The sequence below is a fragment of the Pseudonaja textilis genome, chromosome 17 (genome assembly GCF_049901715.1).
Source record: "Pseudonaja textilis isolate UNSWEBS1 chromosome 17, rPseTex1.2, whole genome shotgun sequence".
In the NCBI taxonomy this organism is placed as follows: Eukaryota; Metazoa; Chordata; class Lepidosauria; order Squamata; family Elapidae; genus Pseudonaja; species Pseudonaja textilis.
Window position 1 is genome coordinate 3,750,316 of NC_142006.1, and position 19,390 is coordinate 3,769,705.

The window sequence follows — 19,390 nt, forward strand, 5'->3', positions numbered from 1 at the left end:
GAAATAGACCACAGCATGTTTTCTAGGCCATTTGGTTGACCTCAGGCTGGACAGCTCCTGAGACAGAAGATAGTCTTTTTCAGTTAGATATGGGACCTCCGTAACTCTGAATGGAGTTGTCCCAGGATGGTCTGTAGGGATTCTCAGTCATCCAAGTCATGGTTGTCCTGAAGGTGCTTTTTTCGAGAGGCAACTGGACTTTCTGTTTTTTTTTCTTTTTGAAGTTGTTTCACTTCTCATCCAAGAAGCTTCTTTAGCTCTGACTGGATGGTGGGGAATGGAAGGATTTATCCAGTAGCAGAAATTTTAAGTAGTTCAGGGAACTGGCAAACACCACCTCTGACTGGAGATTTTACAATATCCTTCCCCTCCAACGCCCACCAAGCCATGCCACAGAACTGGTAGTAAAAAAAATTGAATCTCATCACTTCTGACTGGTGGGGAATGGAAGGATTTATACTCCTTGCAGACAGCTGGTCATTTGCCTCCTTTTAGAGGGTTGTTGAGGCCACTTGGAGGTTTATCTGTGTCCTCAGGGTCAGCTGAGTGGTGCAAATGGTTCTTGCAGTCCCAGGCTGGTCATTTCCCCCATTATTAGGGCGCAGTGGAAGATGAGACTTGAGGAACGGGAGGTAACAGAGTTTAAACTCTCCACATCTGCATTTTCCCCTTTTGACACTTGAATCAGCAATTTTAAATCTGCTTGAGTGAGATCTTGGAAACAGGTTATGCCTTAATGCGAGGAGCCAAATCGTTCCGGCTTAGTTTCGGCCCGGGAGTTGAATATGGTGCTAATTAATCCTTGGTCCTTTGACCAAACGTAAAGTAACCATCCAAGTTAAAACGTTTGGTGGGCCCCTGGAACTTGGCAGGCCCCCTTCTCTCCCTCTCTCTCTCTCCAAAGAGCTGATGCGCCCCCTCCCCTCGCCGGATTCCTGCCTTCTCGCTTATTGTCCTCTCCATTTGATGTTCTCCAGGGCTTCCCAGGAAGCATCGGCCCTCCGGGAGAAAACGGCCCTGAAGGTATTAAGGTGAGGGGGTGCCGCAAAAGGAATGGCTTTGGGTTGGTTTTGGCCGTTGCAAAGGAAAGAGGTAAAGGGAACGGCAAGGGGAGGGACGGAGAGAACCACGGAGATCTCCGTGGAGCGTTCTGGCTGGGCTTTCAGGTTTCGTTTGGATTGTAACGGCTCCAAGAATGGGAGTTTCTTTCCCCATTTCTTTTTCGGTTGTTGTTCTCCCTTCCCCCCACCCACACCCCATACACACACTCCTTTGGGCAAGAGAATTGACATTGGATGCCGTCCCACAGCAGCGCGTGTTGGCAGCGTGCTTTCGCTCCGTGTTTTTGCAGGCCCACCGGGGTCTGTCTGCCTCTCTGTCTGGCTGAGCCTTTCCTCCTTCTGCCCCCTTTGCAGGGAAAGCCTGGTGCGAGAGGTTTGCCTGGTCCCCGAGGAATGCCTGGCCAAGAGGTGAGAGGCTGCTCCCTCCACGATGCGCATCTGTTTCCCTTTTTTATTTATGTGTGTGTGTTTGTGTGTGTGTGTGTATGTATGTGTGTTTTTGTGTATATATATATATATATATATATATATATATATATATATATATATATATATATATATATATATTTGTTTTCTTAAGTTTTTGCGGGTACTTACATGTATGGCATTCAGCTTTGTTCGGGTATTTTCCCACGTCATTGTAGTTGTGCTTTTAAAGTTGTAGCAGCGTTTGGCAGAATCTCATCTGCCATCATCAGGCTTCTGTATTGGGTTCGTCTTTATATATATATAAACATTGGAGGATTTTAGAGATTGATTTCCCCAAAGATGGCTGGACTTCCCTTGCAGATTAAGTCGGCCTGTGAATGGATTTAGATTGTCTTAGGGATGGATGGGGCTGGGGTGCTTTCTCCTGGCTGAGGGAGAACTTTCTATTAAATGTGTTTTTCTTTTTTTCTTTTCTTTCTTTTTCTTTCTTTTCTCCTTTTTTCTTCCTCCCTTACTTCTTCTCATCTCTTTCCCTTCCCTCCTTCCTCCCATCTGTCCATCTCTCCTTCCTCCGCTCCTCCCTTCCATCTATCCTTCCTTCCTTCCTCTCATCTCTCCTTCCTTTCCCACCTTCCTTCCATTTATCCATCTCTCCTTCCTCCCATCTCTCCTTCCTTCCTTCCTCTCATCTCTCTTTCACTTACCTCCTTCCTTCCATCTATCCATCTCTCCCTCCTTCTTTCATCTCTCCTTCCCTTTCTTCCTTTCTCTCTTTCTCTCTTCCTCCCCTCCCCCCCCCTCCCTCCCTCCTTTCCTTTCCTTTCCTTTCCTTTCCTTTCCTTTCCTTTCCTTTCCTTTCCTTTCCTTTCCTTTCCTCTCCTCTCCTCTCTCTCCTCTCCTTCCTCCCTCCCTCCCTCCCTCCCATCCTTCCTCCTTATCTTCCTCATTCCCATCTTCCTCCTTCCCCTTCCCTCCTTCCTTTCTTCCTCCCTCCCTCTCCCTGTCTTCCTCTTTCCCATATCCTCCGTCCTTTCCTTTCCTTTCCTTTCCTTTCCTTTCCTTTCCTTTCCTTTCCTTTCCTTTCCTTTCCTTTCCTTTCCTCTCCTCTCCTCTCCTCTCCTCCCTTCCTTCCAGGGTGATGAAGGACCACCAGGTCCCTATGGCCCCCCAGGCGAACAGGTAAGAACACAGGTGGTTCTTCTAGAGGGGAGGGTTGCCTATTACTGGGCCGCATTGCTCTCCATCTTGACTTTTGGGCAGTTCTCCCCTCGCAGCCCCCTCTCAAAGTCTCTCCTTCAAGCTGGACTTGGGACCAAGAGCTTCCTGCTCTCGATGACAGTTTTCTCCACGTTGGTGTCTTACCTGCAACTTGTCTCCTTTTTAGGGTCCCCCTGGGCAGAAGGGGTTTCCCGGCAAACCAGGCCCAGAAGGTTTAAAGGTAAGGAGGGCATCACCGTAGGAGATTCAAATCTGTTGCCAACAGATCTCACCCTTTGGGGTTTCCCAAGCTGTAAATCTAAAAGATTGCATTTCACCCTCTCCTGGCCGTTGCATTCCCTTTCTTTCTTGAAAACTCCTTTTTTCTTCTCTCTCTCTCCCTCTCTCCCTCCCTCCCTCCCTCTCTCTCTCTTGTCTGGAAATTACGACTCACCGTGGTTTCTGGGACAGAGAGAACCCTGCACATATTTTTGCAAACCACAGCAAATTTTTATGATTAGCCCGTTTCCCCCCTTGCTTGTTCTTTTCTTTCAAAAATTGGTTAATTGTGTGATCGAGGGCAGCCTTCCTGGAGGGGGAGAGAGAGAGAGAGGGAGAGAGGGAGAGAAAGAATGATAATAATAGAAAAATTATGCAATTGAAAAAGTTGCTAAAAATGGCTGAAGTCCTCCCACCTCCCGCCTCCAAACACACAACGCTTAAAAAAAAAAGCCCACATTTTAACGGAGCTCTTTGGTGTGTATGTGTGAATTGAATCCGAAATTGTCACTTTCATTTCATACACAGTTCTCCTCCTCCTCCTCCTCCTCCTCCTCCTCCTCCTCCTCTTCCTTCCTTCCTTCCTTCCTTCCTTCCTTCCTTCCTTCCTTCCCTCCTCCTCCTCCTCTCCTCCTCCTCCTCCTCCTCCTCCTCCTCCCTTCTTCTTCTTCTTCTTCTTCTTCTTCTTCTTCTTCTTCTTCTTCTTCTTCTTCTTCTTCTTCTTCTTCTTCTTCTTCTTCTTCTTCTTCTTCTTCCTCCTCCTCCTCCTCCTCCTCCTCCTCCTCCTCCTCCTCCTCCCTCCCTCTCCCTCCTCCTCCTCCTCCTCCTCCTCCTCCTCCTCCTCCTCCTTCTCCTTCTCCTTCTTCTGCTTCCTGGGCCTGCAGTATCCCTAAACCGAATAGGTTTCCTCTCTCTCTCTCTCTCCAGCTGGCCATTCTTTCAAAAGCTTTTTAATTTCTTTTTAATGCACAGTGGAAGCTGAGACATCTCAAAAGTTCACAGAGTAGCTTTTGCAATGCAGCGTCTGAGAGAAGGCAGCTGTTTCTGACCCAGACCTCTACACTCCCCCCCCTCACACACACACACACTTCCTCCTGTGCAGAAAATTGTGTGCAAAATGTTGCTTTTTGAATTTTCTTGGGCAGCCAAAGCTAGGTTTTCCTCTTGAAAGCCTTTTCTCCATTTTCCGACGTTATGGTACAAAGATACTTTGGCACAGCCTGAATCCAGCCTGAATCTGATGCTGCATATTAAGGTCTTTCAAAGAATGCCTTCAGTGTCGTTTGCGATCCATCCTAATCCAAGATCAGGAAAAGGGTTTTTCAACGAACAGACCAACAGAGTTGGAAGGGAAATTGGAGGTCTTCTAGTCCAGCCCTGTACTAAAGCAAGAGACCCTATAACAACCCAGTCAAATGGCTGTCCGGTCTCTTCTTCAAAACCTCCAGTATTGGAGTACCCACAACTTCTAGAGGCAACTTCCGTTCCACTAGTTAATTGTTCTCACCACCAGGAAATAAGTTCTAGGTTGCTTCTCTCCTTGATCAGTTTCCATCCGTTGCTTCTTGTCCTGCCTTCAAGGGCTTTGGAGAATAAGTTGACCCTTTCTTTCTTGTGGTGGCCCCTTAGATATTGGAAGAATGCAGAATATGTCAAAATGCAGAATAACAGTGTTAGATGGGACCTTGGAAGTCTTCTAGTCTAGTCTAGCTCAAGTAGGAGATCCTTACCATTTCATAAAAAATGACTGTCCTGTCTCTGCTTGAAAGCCTTCAGTGATGGGGCATCCACAACTTCTGGAGGCAAGTAGTTCCACTGGTTAATTGTTCTCTCTCTCAGGAAATTCCTCCTTAGTTCTAGGTTGCTTCTCTCCTTGGTTAGTTTCCATCCATTCTGGTGCTTTGGTAAATTTGGTAAATTGACTCCCTCTTCTTTGGGGCAGCCCCTCAAATACTGGAAGATTGCTATCATGTTAACCCTAGTCCTTTGTTTCGTTGTTCCAATATCGTGGAACAATTGAACAGTTTTTCAATTCGGCAATTGCGGAACGATTCGGCGATTTTTCAATTGAACAGATGCAGAACGATTGAGCCATTTTTTTAATTCAACATTTGTGGAACAATTCAGCATTTTTTTTCAGTGGATGATGGAGAAGATGTAACTTTGAAAAAAAGAAAAGAAAAAAAACCTATCACCCATCACCGTGGGAAGATGTTTTCCGCAGCTGAAGATAACTGAACGGCTAAAATTCCTATTTGTTCTGCTTACCCACTCTCTGCTAGGACGTGATCTGAGGTTAATCCGTTAATTAACAAGCTTGAAACGAGCTAAAATCATTTGCGTATGGTTTGCTCTCTGTCCTACTTCTTTACTTAGAGTCTTCCCCAACCCAGTCCTCTCCAGTTGGATTACATCTCCCATCATCCATTCAATGGCCCCCCTTAATTGGTTCTGCTGGGAGGTGTAGACCCAATGTTTGAAGAATACCATGTTGGAGAAACCAAGGAAGAAAAAGAAGAGAAATGAAAGAGGCGGGGAGAGATGACTGAAATAGACTTCTTGATGTTCCCCAGATGCATTGAACTGCAGCTCCCATAAATTCCAGGGAACGTGCTCCTGATGGGCTTTGTATTCCAAACATCACGAGTCTTCTGGTTTTCTCCGCCTCTACTGTCTTATGAGAAATCAAATCTTGGGAACGACAAATTTGACTTGAAACGAAGTGGGGCCAATTGGAAGTTGGGACAGATCAAGCTTTCACAGTCTCCGTTTTTCTACCTGTAGAATGGGTTGTTGTTGGTTTGTTGGTTTTTGAGGGAAGATTAAAGGGTTGAGGTGTGCATTGCAAAAACACAAGGACTCTGTGTGACTGACTGTTCTCTGTTTGGTTGTAGGGTGAACCAGGAAACCGAGGACACCTGGGAAAAATGGGTGACGAGGTAATCCCATATCAGATCTTTGTCCTTAGTGACACCTGCCAGCTGAAGGACTTGCTGAGATAACTTTGACTGTTGCTGGCATGTCTCTTTCTGGATTTGATGCCCTCCCCACTTCGATAGAATAGCTGACATTCCTATTTCAGAGATGTTTATATACCTGGATTACCAATGTTTAATCTACGTAGAAGCAGAGGTGGGAGGACGGCCACGTTTGAAAACATTGGGATTATTGTCATCGCATTTCATAGTCCTGCATCTGAATAAAAGACGGAATGTCCCAAAGGTGCTTTTTTGTCAAGAGGCAACTGGACTTTCTGGGTTTCTCCTTGAAGACGTTGTTGCTTCTCCTCCAAGAAGCTTCTTCAGCTCTGAGAAGTTCAGTTCCGAGAAGAACTGAAGAAGCTTCTTGGAGGAAAAGCAACAACGTCTTCAAGGAAAAACCAAGAAAGTCCAATTGCCTCTTGAAGAGTCACCTTTGGACAATCTTGACCTGGGGATTGGTAACCTCAAAAGACATTTCCTTCAGCTGTTTATTGTTATGCCACGACCAACAATAATTTGCACCTAGTTTCTTCTCCTTGGTGCAATTTTGGCTGTGCTTAACACCCAAGCTCTGATTGTTCAAAGCTATTATTTCCTCCAAGGTTGGTTGGTTGGTTGGTTGGTTGGTTGGTTGGTTGGTTTTCTTATCCTTTGTCTATGGAGATTCTCAGTCATCCAGGTCATGGTTGTCCAAAAGATGCTTTTTCAAGACTTCCTTGTTTTTTTCCTTGAAGACGTTTAGCTTCTCATCCAAGAAGCTTCTTCAGTTCTTCTCAGAACTGAACTTCTCGTGGTCAAGGAAGTCCAGCTGCCTCTTGAAAAAGCACCTTTGGGGTAACCATGACCTGGACGACTGAGAATCTCCATAGACCATGTGCCTGAATGATGCCAGATGGGCTCCACAATCCAGTTTTCACGTTGGTCCCCATTCGGCATAATTTGGGCAACTTAATTGTGCCGCACAATGCCCGATGAGATTCAACAGGAAGAACTCTCGATAATTTGGGAATAAGAAAGAATCAACGCTCACCTCCCCTTGAAACATACCCCAAATCATCAAACTGACCGATGTGGTAGAACCTCAGGGCTTCCATATGTTTATCCCATTCCTGGACGACCACATGGGACAGCAATGGTGGCTTTGGCTCAACCAATCTTGGTCTCCTTAATTGTTGGCTAAGAGACCCACAAACTTTCCTGAAAACTTCTTTCCTTGGCAATCGTAGCTCTTTTACGGACTGCTTTTTTTTTTTTTACAATGACGGTCTAATCTAGAGCCAGGCACGCACAGGGACCCTCAAAATCCCCTCCTCATGGACAGAAACATCGAGAGGATATTTCTTTTCTTCTTCTTCTTCTTCTTCTGGAGCAGGAGAAATCCTTCAGATTAAGGACTGAGGCAACATGTGCCTGTCAAGAGTCTTGGAATGGCTAAGACTCATTTTTGGATGCGGGGCTCCCCTGTAACAGTAGAAGCCATGGGGCTTTTGACATCCTGGTTGCCATTTTGTATTGCCCATAATATAATGTCCACAAGAAAATGGTAATTGTCTTTCTCCGCGTCTTGCACAAACATCTGGAGAAGGTCCCGCAGAAATAGCCTTCTTTTCCTAGAGGCAAGGAAACAATCAGGAAAACTCCACACGTTTCCTTAGGAAAATTGAAAAACTGAGCCTCCACCGAAGGTCTTTTAATTCCCTCCACCCTCTTCCCAGCCTCCCAAATTTCTGTAGAGAAAGCAGGAAGGTCTGTCTTTCTTTAGCACTTATTCATTCGATGAACTCCACTATTTGGATTCAACGTAGCTAAACAGCCCAGGGCTAAATTCCACTCCGTTGGAGCCAGGTTGAGAATGTGAACTGGTGAGGGAACCCAGTTTGTTCGTGGGTTGTTTCTCTCCCCCACCCACCCCATTCCCACCCCCTTAGCTACTCCAGACATAATCTGAACAGGAAACCGTGAGCCTCTATGAGATTGAAAGAAAATACAATGGGTCTTTTCACCCCCATTTGCCAGTGACCCCGTCCAGATGAGTCTTAAACTCCCTTATTTTTCCTCTTCTCATTTCTGTCTAGCCGTGGAAGGCTTCCATCTCATTGCCAATTAGGTCATTAGCGAAAGAACGCTGTGCCAGCCATTGGGGAAAATTCCTTCCTCTTCTTCTCTTCTTCTGTCCCTCTCTTCCCTCCAACACAACAGCCGGCTTGCTTTTAGCCATCCTGGAGGCTTGGAAAACATCCACACCCAGAGGCAATTTCCAAATCATTAGGGAAAGTTGCGTTCCAGTTTGGGGTCTGTTCTGCAGAGGTGCTCCACGAGAACCAAACAGAGTTCCATGGAAAATTCAGTGGGGTTGGAGTTCAGAAATGGCAAGTTTTGCTGTCACTAAGATCTTTCCCCCTAACACTGGAGATTCCAGAGTTTTCTTGCTATTAAACGACCAGGTTCCAGGGTCTGAAAAAGTTTGCAAACTGCTGGACGACAACATCAGAGGGCCTTGGTCCATTGAGGTCTGGGTGATATTCATTGTATAGAGGTTCACCATCAATCAAGATTTTCTGCTATTCTAAGGAAGGGCCTAATGAATAAATAGAATGGATGGATGGATGGATAGATAGAGGTAAGTAGGCAGATAGATAGGCAGGCAGGCAGGCAATTCTAAGGAAGAGCAGAATGAATGAATGGATGAATGAATGAATGAATGAATGATAGAGATAGGTAAATAGATAGGTAAATAGATAGGCAGGCAAACAGGCAGGCAATTCTAAGGAAGGGCATAAAGAATAAATAGGCAGAATGAATAAATGAACAAATGAATGAAAGATGATAGATAGATAGATAGATAGATAGATAGATAGATAGATAGATAGATAGTTGGATGGATAGGCAGGCAGGCAGGCAATTCCAAGGAAGGGCACAAAGAATAAATAGGCAGAATGAATGAATGAATGAATGAATGAAAGAAGATAGATAGATAGATAGATAGATAGATAGATAGATAGATAGATAGATAGATAGATAGATAGATAGATAAGCAGGCAGACAGGCAGGCAATTCTAAGGAGGGGCATAATGAATAAATAGGCAGAATGAATGAGTGAACAAATGAATGATAGATAGATGGATGGATAGATAGATAGATAGATAGATAGATAGATAGATAGATAGATAGGCAGGAAGGCAGGCAGGCAGGTAGGCAGGCAATTCTAAGGAAGGGCATAATGAATAAATAGGCAGAATGAATGAATGGATGAGTAGGTAGGTAAGCAGGTTGGCAGGCAGATAGGTAGAAAGATGGATGGATGGATGGATAAAAAGATGGCTGGTAGGTAGGTAGATATATTTGTTTTCTTAAAAATTCGGGGTAGCAGCTATTGAAAATCCTGACTTGTATCTACCACAGTCCTGCTGGCATGAGCATCACTGCCTCTATGCCTCCAAGCTGTCTCCTTGTTTTTACTGTTGGAGATGCTTGGCAGCAGCTAGGCTGACTTGCGGGATCTCCAGCCCCAATCTTCTTCTTGACCTGATCATCATACCAGAGTCTGGTCTTCACAGCCCTCAATCGAAGATGATTTTCTGCTTCGGGGTGTATGTCAGAAACTCATCCTGTTGTGCCTGTCTCTCTCTCTCTCTCTCCCGCCCCGGCGTTTTGCAAGTTGGGAGGCAACAGGAGGAGGGAAATCCTAAATGTTAGCGCTCTCTCTGACCTTCACATCACGGGGGTTGTCTGTAATTTGTTCCTGCACTGGAGTCCTTTGTTAAGCCTTGGGCTTCAAAGGTCCACAGGCCAGTTTTTCAAACAGAGAACAGCTGCTGTTTGTGCTGGGGAGGCCCAGCCTGTGAGAAAAGAAGGCCTACTGGGACTTTGCAGAGGATGCTGGTCTGATTCAGCCAGCAAGGAGAACTCTTCCTTTTTGTCTGATGCTTTCAAGTGGTGGCTCAGTGGCTAAGACGCTGAGCTTGTCCATCCGAAAGGTCGGCAGTTTGGCGGTTCGAATCCCTAGCGCCGCATCACGGAGCGAGCTCCCGTTCCTTGTCCCAGCTTCTGCCAAGCTAGCAGCTCGAAAGCATGTAAAGAAATGCAAGTAGAAAAGTAGGGACCCCTTTGGGGGGAAGGGAACAGCGTTCCGTGCACCTTCTTTGGCATTTAGTCCTGCCGGCCACGTGACCACAGAGATGTCTTCGGACAGCATTGGCTCTCCGGCTTTGTATTGGAAATGAGGACCACCCCCTAGAATATGTGCAAGGGGAATCTTTACCTTTACCTTAAAGTAAGTGAATTCAGCCCCTTTTCTCTCTCTTTCCAGGGTCTGATGGGGTTCATCGGTCCAATCGGGGAACCCGGCAGCGTTGGGGAGAAGGTACAAAGGACAGTGAGATGGTTGTAGAACCAGCATTTAGCTGAGGAGACCCTTCTACTAAGAGCCATCAAGTTTTTTTTGGGGGGGGGGGGGGCTATGAGCTACCCCAAGTCCCAAAACGATTCCTTCAAGTTCTGATGGCCAGCTTTTGTTCAGAACTTCAATATCCTGTGCTGAATCCTTTCCTGGGATCATGAGGCAGATGAATTGGGCCACCCGGATATCCTCAGAAAAGATTTGATCGCTCCAAGAGTTACAGAGAGCTGCCTATGCTTGCAACTCAAGCGACGTTTCTCAGTGGTTTCGGTCCTACTATTTACACACTTTGGGCACCATCCCCCCCTCCACTGTTCTTGTCCTTGTAACCATCCCATAATAAGCGAGCTTGAGAAATTACAGTTGGCCAAATTGGCTTCAAGCAAGCAGCGCTGAAGGGAGGGCTGGTGGGCCACCCAACATGACTTTTCTGCAAGGCTGGGGCACCTATTTTGTGGATGGAATGGTTGACTTCTGCTTCTCTGTTTCTTAGGGAGACCGGGGCACAGTTGGATCACCTGGGCCGATAGGCATCAAGGGGCTGATGGTAAGGAGTAAGTCTGCATTCTCTCACTCCTCCTCTGTCTTGAGAAGTGGCATCCTGTGTTCTCACTACTAACTAGATGGCATTGACTACATATTCTACACAGTGGCTGCTCCTCCTCTTCTTCTTCCTCCTCCTCCTCTTCCTCTCCCTTCTCCTCTTCCTCTTCTACCTCCTCCTCTTCCTTTCCTCCTCCTCCACCTTTTCCTCTTCCTCTTCCTCCGCTTCTTCTTCCTCCTCCTCCTCTTCCTCTCCCTTCTCCTCTTCCTCTTCCACCTCCTCCTCTTCCTTTCCTCCTCCTCCATCCCTTTTCCTCTTCCTCTTCCTCCGCTTCTTCTTCCTCCTCCTCTTCTCCTCTTCCTCCTCCTCTTCCTCTTCTCCTCTTCCTCTACCCCTTCTCTTCCTCCTTCTCCTCCTCTTCTTCCTCCTCCACCCCTTCTCTTCCTCTTCCTCCTCCTTCTCCTCCTCTTCCTCCACCCCTTCTTCTCTTCCTCCTTCTCCTCTTCATCTTCCTCCTCCTCCTCTCCTCCTTTTTCTTTTTTCTTTGTGGTCAATCAGGGAGCTTGACCTAAAGTCAAATTACCATAACTCCACAATCATGTCCTCCAAGCAGGATTAAGCCCCTACTCAGTCATAGCAGCTTCCCCGACCCTGAGAAAACAGTGTTTCTCTTTGATTAGGCCACCTTTGAAGTTTCTCTATGGGCTATTTTAAGGTCATTAACCACGAATGGCCACCTCCTACTGCCCAGCTTTCTGTGAGGGGGTCAGAAATGTGTGGGTTCCTCCATAGAAAAACAAGGAAAGACCCCAGGGCACAATCAGAAAGCACAATCTATCTTGAAGGTTACATCACCCAAACCTAAGATTAGCACTTTAAAGAGATTTAGGCCAAATGTTTGCAATTTCCCCCTGTCCTCCTTTGCCATCCACCCTACAGAAACCAGACTGGGATGAATTAACCATGCAATAGATTAGGAACCTGATAGTCTCAAGGCTCTTTTTAAAACACTGTATCTCAAAAGTGAACCTTAAATTTTCTGGCGTTTTATGCCAAAATTTTCAGGATCCTTTTCACGGCAAATTTAATGCTTCTACCTACAGAATCCACTGTGTGGGGGGCTGGTAATCTGTTTCTCGTTATCTGGGTGAAGAGGTTACTTTGGCTAAATTTGCAATAAAAAAGGTGATCCTTTTCATTGACTTCGCTTTGATGTTGCAGGGTCACCCCGGAATATCAGGAGAAGTTGGGGATCCTGGCCTCCCCGGACCACCAGTAAGTGCCATCATTTTTTCTTTGCAAGAATTTCTTCTCATGCTGTTTTTGATACTCATGAATTTTGTTTGGATTAAGATAGAAAATTCTGCCAGGTATAATTTGGAGCAAACTCAGCTTATGAATTATTGCCATCAAGACGTATAAAAGTGTTGGAAGTTCCCCCTCCCCCCGAGAAAGAAATATTTTAGGGAGTAATATTAAGAGGTACAGTATTATACTGTATTTCCCCAAAGGAGAAATGCTCCAGCCTTTCTTAACAGCTTCAAGTGGAAGCCTCAACTCTTTAGAGATGGATATTTTGTACCGATAAATAAGAAAGACTGGGTCAATCTATTCATACACAAAACTCCTTCAGCCACAGCTCCCACAGCTGATGAGTTTAAGAATTTACACACACACACACACACCAATTCTAAGGATGGGACAGGACCTTTAGGACATAATAGGATTAACCCACCACCATGGAAATAGTAAAAAACACAAGGCTCACTGCACTGCACACACCCCCTGGAGCATCTCAAATGCAAAACCTCAGAAACCCATAAAGATCCATTCGCTCATTCAGCCATTTTGTCAGCCAGAAACATGTGCTACTGTCACCGAAGTTTCTGGAAACCAAATAAACCTTCTTTCCTTGCAGTCAGTCAGCCTCCATTTTATTTCCAGCGCCTTTCTCCCGGCTTGAAACGGGACTGGATTTTTCTTCCCACAAAAATAAACACTTATCAATTTTTTAAAAAATGTTGATTAAGGAAAATGCCCAATGTATTTCCCTAAAGGTTTGTTCAGTTTCTTTTGACTCTACCAAGCAGAGGTTACCTCTGAATGAACTTCACCTGAAAAATTCCATCTCACAAGACCTGATGGTGAGTCCCAACGTATCTGAGAATGTTGTTTCATCATTTTCAAGGGGTCCCCAGGAGTTCGTGGCTCCCCAGGGATAAGAGGACCTAAAGGCCGGCGGGTAAGTGAAATTTACTATATTTTCTGGAGAATTTAGAGCAGAAGCAACACATTTCTAGGATTGCTGATTAGACAACCATCAACGAACTTAAAAGGCATAGCACAGTTTTGTAGCTCTGAACTCTTCCTTTTAGTTCTCTTTTATTTTCCAAGCCTGAGTAGGAGGTGACAACTGCAACTTCAAATGACCCACAATAAAATCCATGAAAGGGATAAAATCATGATTTTTCCAGCTGCAGGAGTTGCTTCTGTTGTGCAGATCTTTTCATGTTTTGCTATGGCCTTCTAGATGTTGAAACCCACTTGTTTGAACACCCTGCTGGAAGCTCCATATTTCATTCAACACAAATCTAGACACGTTCATGAAGAAACGTGGGTTGGGTTAGAGGGAAACAACCATTGGTTGGGATTAAAGCACGCTTCCTGCCAAGCTAGTTGAAAAAAGATTGGTTGGATGAGATTCTTCTGGACAAGTTATTGATTGATGGATGGGCCTTTTGCACAGCCAGTTGTCTTATTTCTTAGTCATTTTTCAGGAAAGGGAGATGCCCAATTCTTTCTTCCTACTAACAGAGCATTGAATAGTTGGGGACTTTCCTCTCCTACTCCCTGTGGCAGGACTAAACTATTTTGGAGGAATGAGTGACGGAGAGGAACCCGGGTCTGTCCAGAAGGGATTCGTGGAAAAATATTCTCCTGCAATTCTTCCGGAGCCAAAATAATCTCTGTCAATGACGCTTACATCTCCAATATTTTGCACCACAAAGAGCTAACGGAGCCAGAAGGAAGCTTCTCTTTGGCTCCTGTTTGCTCTCTCTTTCCCCTTCTCTTTTTCACAATTTTTTTTTCCCTCCCAGTGCCAAGTCTGTATTTCCAGCAGCAACTTCACTGCAACTGCGGGTTTTTTTTCCGGCGACGTCTCTGCCAAACATTCTCCACTGCGTACAGCTCCTGTGCTTGGCTTCCCTTCCAGGAGATCTGGGATGAAACGCTCTGGGGATGAAGCCTGGCGCCGGTGGCAACGTTTTCCAGCTTGCCCTCAACCCAAAAGTTTTGGAAAGTTGGTTTTCCTAAGGTGAAAATCAGACCCAGCGGGGGGGAGGTCTCCTTTGGGGCAGGAGAAAGAGCTGGATTCCAAACAAGCACAATATTCGGTATCCCGGATCCTCAACTCTGCTGTGATCTACAGGAGACCAAGAATGTTGAAGACCTTCACAATTCAGGGAAGACCTTTAAGAATCTGAATGGAGGCCAGGCAAGTTGCTTATAGCCAAACTCCAGATACCACAGTCTTTACATGGGCTTCAATTAATGACCTATTATTTTGAGGAATTAGACCACAAAGGAGGCTGAGCGCTGAAGAATTGATGCTTTCCAGTTGTGGTGTTGGAGAAGACTTGTGAGAGTCTCTTGGACTGTGAGGAGACCCGATCAGTCAGTCCTGAATGAAATCAATCCTGACTGTTCTTTGGAAGGGCAGATCCTGAAGCTGAAGTTCACATACTTTGGCCACCAAATGAGAAGGGAGAACTCCGTGGAGGAGACTCTGATGGTGGGAAAGGCGGAAGGCAAAAGGGGAAGGGAACTGTGATGACCTGGGGCGTGGCACAAAGGCAACACAGTCAGATAATCAGTAGGAGTCCCTTTATTAGCTCCAACTGTGCCCCCAGTGTCCTGGTTACCTTCTGGCTGGAGAAAAACTCTCCCAGGAACAGCCTTTGGCTGCAGAGAATCAAGTCCAAAACATGGTCAACAAAAACTGCAACTATAAGTCCAATCAAGGCAAAATGAGGTAATTAGTTTGGCAGGGCAGGAGAAGGAATTCCAGACTTGAAGGCATGGTCATAATTCAACCCGGTTGGGAGGATGCCAGGAACGCAGATAACCAAAGTCAACACAAGATAAACTCATGTTTGTTCCCAACAGATGCCACGCTCAGCTTGCATCTCTTTTAAACTCTTAATCCCAGGTGTGGCTAATGAAGGGAATCAGGGCCCTTTCCTCCCCTGTAAGCCAGGCAACCCACGTTGCTCCTTTCTCTGTTCCTCCCTGCGTGCCCTAGAATGAAGAGGAGTGGGCCTGGGTCTTCCTCTGAACTCCCTCTCCCTTGTTCTACCTCTCCCCTGCTCTGCCCAGCCAGACTTTGCCCTTCCCCAGTTTCCTCCGCAGCCAAGGAAGCCATTCTCTTGCTCCCTGTCAGCTGTTCATCTTCCTCTTCGGATTCAGACTACGACAGGGGCATGACAGGGACATCAGAGGATGAGATGGTTACATAGGGTCATCAAGGCAATAAATGTCAATTTGGGCAAAGTTCGGGAGACTTTGGAAGACAAGAGAGCCTGGCCGTGAAGAGTCAGACATAACTTAGTGACTGAACAACTGCCACAAAAACAACACTGATAATTCTGAAGGAAAGAATTGGAAGCCTTCCTCCATCGTTCCCAATTCCTCACCAAAAACTGGGGTCTTCTTTTCAATTTTGGAATATCAAATTGAGTTCCTCTGGATGGCTCTCTCTTCCTGACTTGTGGAGAGCTTTCATTCCACATTCATTCTTGATTTGAGTGCATTGTTTTAAGAACTTGGATCTGCTGAGTAGTTACAGGAGACCTCTTAAGCCTCACCAAACGCTCGCTTCCATCTCACGGAGACATTCTCTGCTGTTTTGGGGGAGACGGAAGATGGAGATAAACTGTTTCAACTTCTCCCCTCCAAGTGATACTATAGGGCACTGCACGTCAGAACAACTAGACACAAGGACCGTTTCCATCCCCCCCCGCCCCCAATGCCATCACTCTGCTAAACAACCAATTCCAACATTGACAAACTATCTAAAAAGGCAGTATTGCCATCATTATTCTCATCTTCCCTATTACCTATCCCCTACACCTATATATTACTTATAGCTATACCAAACTATAACTTTGTTGCTTATCACTATTGTTATATGTACATTGAGAGCTTACACATTGAAAACAAATTCCTTGTGTGTCTAATCACATTCGGCCAGTAAAGAATTCTATTCTATTCTATTCTATTCTATTCTATTCTATTCTATTCTATTCTATTCTATTCTATTCTATTCTATTGTATTCTATTCCATGCCATTCCATGCCATTCCATGCCAATTTCTATCCTGTCCTACCCTACCCTACCCTACCCTACCCTACCCTACCCTATCCTATCCTATCGTATTCTTATTCTTATTCTGTGTTCTATTCTCTTTTCTATCCTGTTCTGTTCTATTTCTTTTATTTCTTCTGCCATGAGAGTTTCTTGGATTGCTGCATTGTCCACAGACCACGAAGGATTTATTTATAGCTTTCCATGTCAGTGAAAAACAGCCCAATTGTGATTTTTTTCCAATCCCTGTTCTTTTCTGGAATAGGGTTCCCCTACAGATCAGCCCCGAACTTCGGGGTAATACGGAAAAATTTAAAGTTCTCCTCCTTTGAAGTCCCCTTCCACATTTCCCACAAGTCCCTGGGTCCTTCTGGGCATTGTGGGTAACCAAGATGGCAGGAGGCGAGCTGGAACCAGACCGCTTGAGATCATTCCAATCTATTCTGCTCTTGAATTTCTACTTAACTGTCCCTGGAAGAAAAAAGAATTGCTCAAGTTCCCCCCCCCCCCACACACACACTTCCAATGGACACCCAAACAGCTCTCTTGGTCCCACCCTTTTGTAATTATCTCATGAGAACAAGTCCCTAATTTTATTGACATTACCTCCCCTCCTCTCCTTTTTTTGGTTTTGTTAAGTTTCTGAGGAAAGCCCCTGGCTATAATTTTAGATGCCACAGCTCTCTGCCTGCCCTCTCTGTCTGATCTCACATCCAAAAACATAATTCAAGGCAGAATGGAAAGCTGTTCCTTTCTCTTTCTCTCTTTTCTCTCCCCTCTCTCTTCTCTTCCCCTCTCTTCTCTCCCCTCTCTCTTTTCTCTCCCCTCTCTCTTCTCTCTCTCCTCTCTTTTCCCTTGTCTCTGTCTTCTCTCTTCTCCCCCTCTTCTCTCTCTCTCCTCTCTCTCTTCTCTCTCTCTCTTCTCTCTCTTCTCTCTCTCCCCTCTCCCCCTCTCTCTTTTTTCCCTTCTCTCTCCCTTCTCTCTCTCTCTTCTCTCTCTCTCCTCTTTCTCTCTTTCCCTCTCCTCCCCGCCCACTCTCTCTCGTTTTCTTTCGCCACTGCCTTTGTCACAATTGATCTCACGTTGTGCTGTTTCGGAGCCCTTTCAAAGGCAAGGGGATGACTCAGATTCTGGTTCACATTCAGAAGCCCCAGTGTGATTTACGAGGGTCTCAAATTTAGCAATTATAGTGTTGGAATGGAAAAGAACTCCATGTCAACTTCTGGGGGGTGGTGAGTGTGGAGAAAACACCCAAACCCCAAACTAAAAACAGACATTTTAAAATGACTCTTCTCTCCCGTGACAAAGACGGAACTTGCCTCTCGTTGGGTCTGCATCCTATTTCTTGCATGTTTGCACCAGAGAGGGATGTTTGTTTGTTCGGTCCTTTGCAAATTGTCGTTCGTAATGAGACCCTGATTTTCCTTTCCTTTCCTTTTTTTTTTTTTTATGCAATGATTTTAATCCACCCCCCCGATTAATCCTCACCACATGCGGAAGATCGCACATCCTTCAACACGAGGCCTTGGCTGACACAGTGTGGCCTCAGCACAATTCAACCCATGTGCTCTGGAAAATGTCGCCCAGTTCTTGCAAGATCAGGTTCCCTTTGCTGGATAGAAACCTGGCTGGCAGGATAAGGAACCTGTCAAAAGTGACAGTAATCAGATAAGCTGAAGACATGCCCGGAATCTGGAGAGCTTCTCCTTGTTACTTTGTGCCTTTGGGACCATGGGGAAGGCAGGGTGAAGAAGAAACCATTTGCTGCGAGTTGCTTCTGCTAGAAAGGGTTGTGGCCCGCTTGTAAGCAGGAATGGGCTGTTCGGGGTTCACAGGGGTTCGGGAGGGACTCTGTGCAGTTCAGAGAACTCCCAAATTCCACACACCCTACCCCTCCCCTCCCAGGAGTCCCCATGCAGCCTGTTTTTGGTGCAGGTAAGTGCAGGGTGCACGCGGAGACGCAGGGAATGGGCCTCCTGAAAGTTCAGGAAGGCTGGAAATGGGCCCGTTTTTGGTTTCTAGAAAGCCTCCGGAGTCTGGGGAGGCTGTTTTCACCTTCCTGGATGCTCGAGAAAAGCCTCAGGAGCCCGGGGAGGATGAAAATGCCCCCTGTATCATGCAAGAGGCTGCCACTCCTACCATGGCCGCGGCCACCCAGCAACCGGTAAAGAACCCCTGGTTAAAATTTTTGAAGCCCATCCCTGCCTGCAAGGCATCCATTTCCTCTTCTGGATGGGTTGATTCTCAATTGATTGATCGACATGCCATCCAATGAGGGCCATCTCTTAGTGCCCAATGTGATAGAACTTCTCCTGGAGGATCCTTCTGCTCTTCTAATGGTGACCCCTTTCCTACTGTCATAAAACCCATCTGCCTTGCTCCAGGCCACCTCTTCTTCTATACCTTCAACTTTCCCCTGCATTAAGGGAGCTCTTGCTTATAATTTTACTCATATGATATTCCTGCAGTTGAGTTCTTGACTGAATGAAGAACTACTGGATATCAAGGAGGAAATCGGAAGGAAATGATGAGATGAGAGGCAGTAGGCTTCTGTCCATCAAAATGGACCTGCGAGTCAGAGTTTCGCTTGTTTTAGCAGCCTGGTCTTCTTCTCCCGTGTCCTAAACCATGTCTCTCTCTCTCTCACCCTTCGGCAAACTTGGTCACACATTGATGTTCAGATTACGGTTTGACTCCAAACTTAAACCTGGTCTACAAAACTTGGTTCTGTTTCCTCCTTCACTCCCGGCCAATATGTACATTAATAGTTTGCCCGGTTCTGAAAGCTTGTTGAGATGCCTTCTCCCATCTGGGAGGAAGATCCTGTCTCAGAAACGTTCCAACGGAGAAGTTCAGAAGTTCTTCAAACAATAACTGATATCTCCAGATTTCCTTTTCTTTGGGTAGCATTGTGGCTAAACATTTAGACTTCTGGGTGTCTGGATTCAAAGCCTGTCTTGACCAGGATGATGGACTGTTTCTCCTTCACTCCTCACATAGATAAGAAGGGAACCTTCAGCTTCCAACGTGGAAGCGGAGGATAGAAGTGGAATACTAAACGAATACATAGAAGGAAAAATGGGGACTGTAGGTGCCTTTGAAACGGGACCCCCAGATTCAGTGACAGAAATTCCAA

The 19,390-nt window shown here is 45.8% G+C and overlaps 1 protein-coding gene across 1 annotated transcript in view; it reads left to right on the plus strand.

The window, feature by feature from the left end:
• Positions 1 to 19,390, plus strand: part of COL27A1 (collagen type XXVII alpha 1 chain) — a 145,776-nt gene that overhangs the window by 71,810 nt on the left and 54,576 nt on the right. The window contains exons 20-28 of the mRNA XM_087914728.1: positions 978 to 1,031; positions 1,416 to 1,469; positions 2,625 to 2,669; positions 2,875 to 2,928; positions 5,861 to 5,905; positions 10,257 to 10,310; positions 10,840 to 10,893; positions 12,112 to 12,165; positions 13,079 to 13,132. Of these exons, the coding sequence (XP_087770854.1) occupies positions 978 to 1,031; positions 1,416 to 1,469; positions 2,625 to 2,669; positions 2,875 to 2,928; positions 5,861 to 5,905; positions 10,257 to 10,310; positions 10,840 to 10,893; positions 12,112 to 12,165; positions 13,079 to 13,132 (468 nt within the window). The remainder of the gene's footprint in view (positions 1 to 977; positions 1,032 to 1,415; positions 1,470 to 2,624; positions 2,670 to 2,874; positions 2,929 to 5,860; positions 5,906 to 10,256; positions 10,311 to 10,839; positions 10,894 to 12,111; positions 12,166 to 13,078; positions 13,133 to 19,390) is intronic.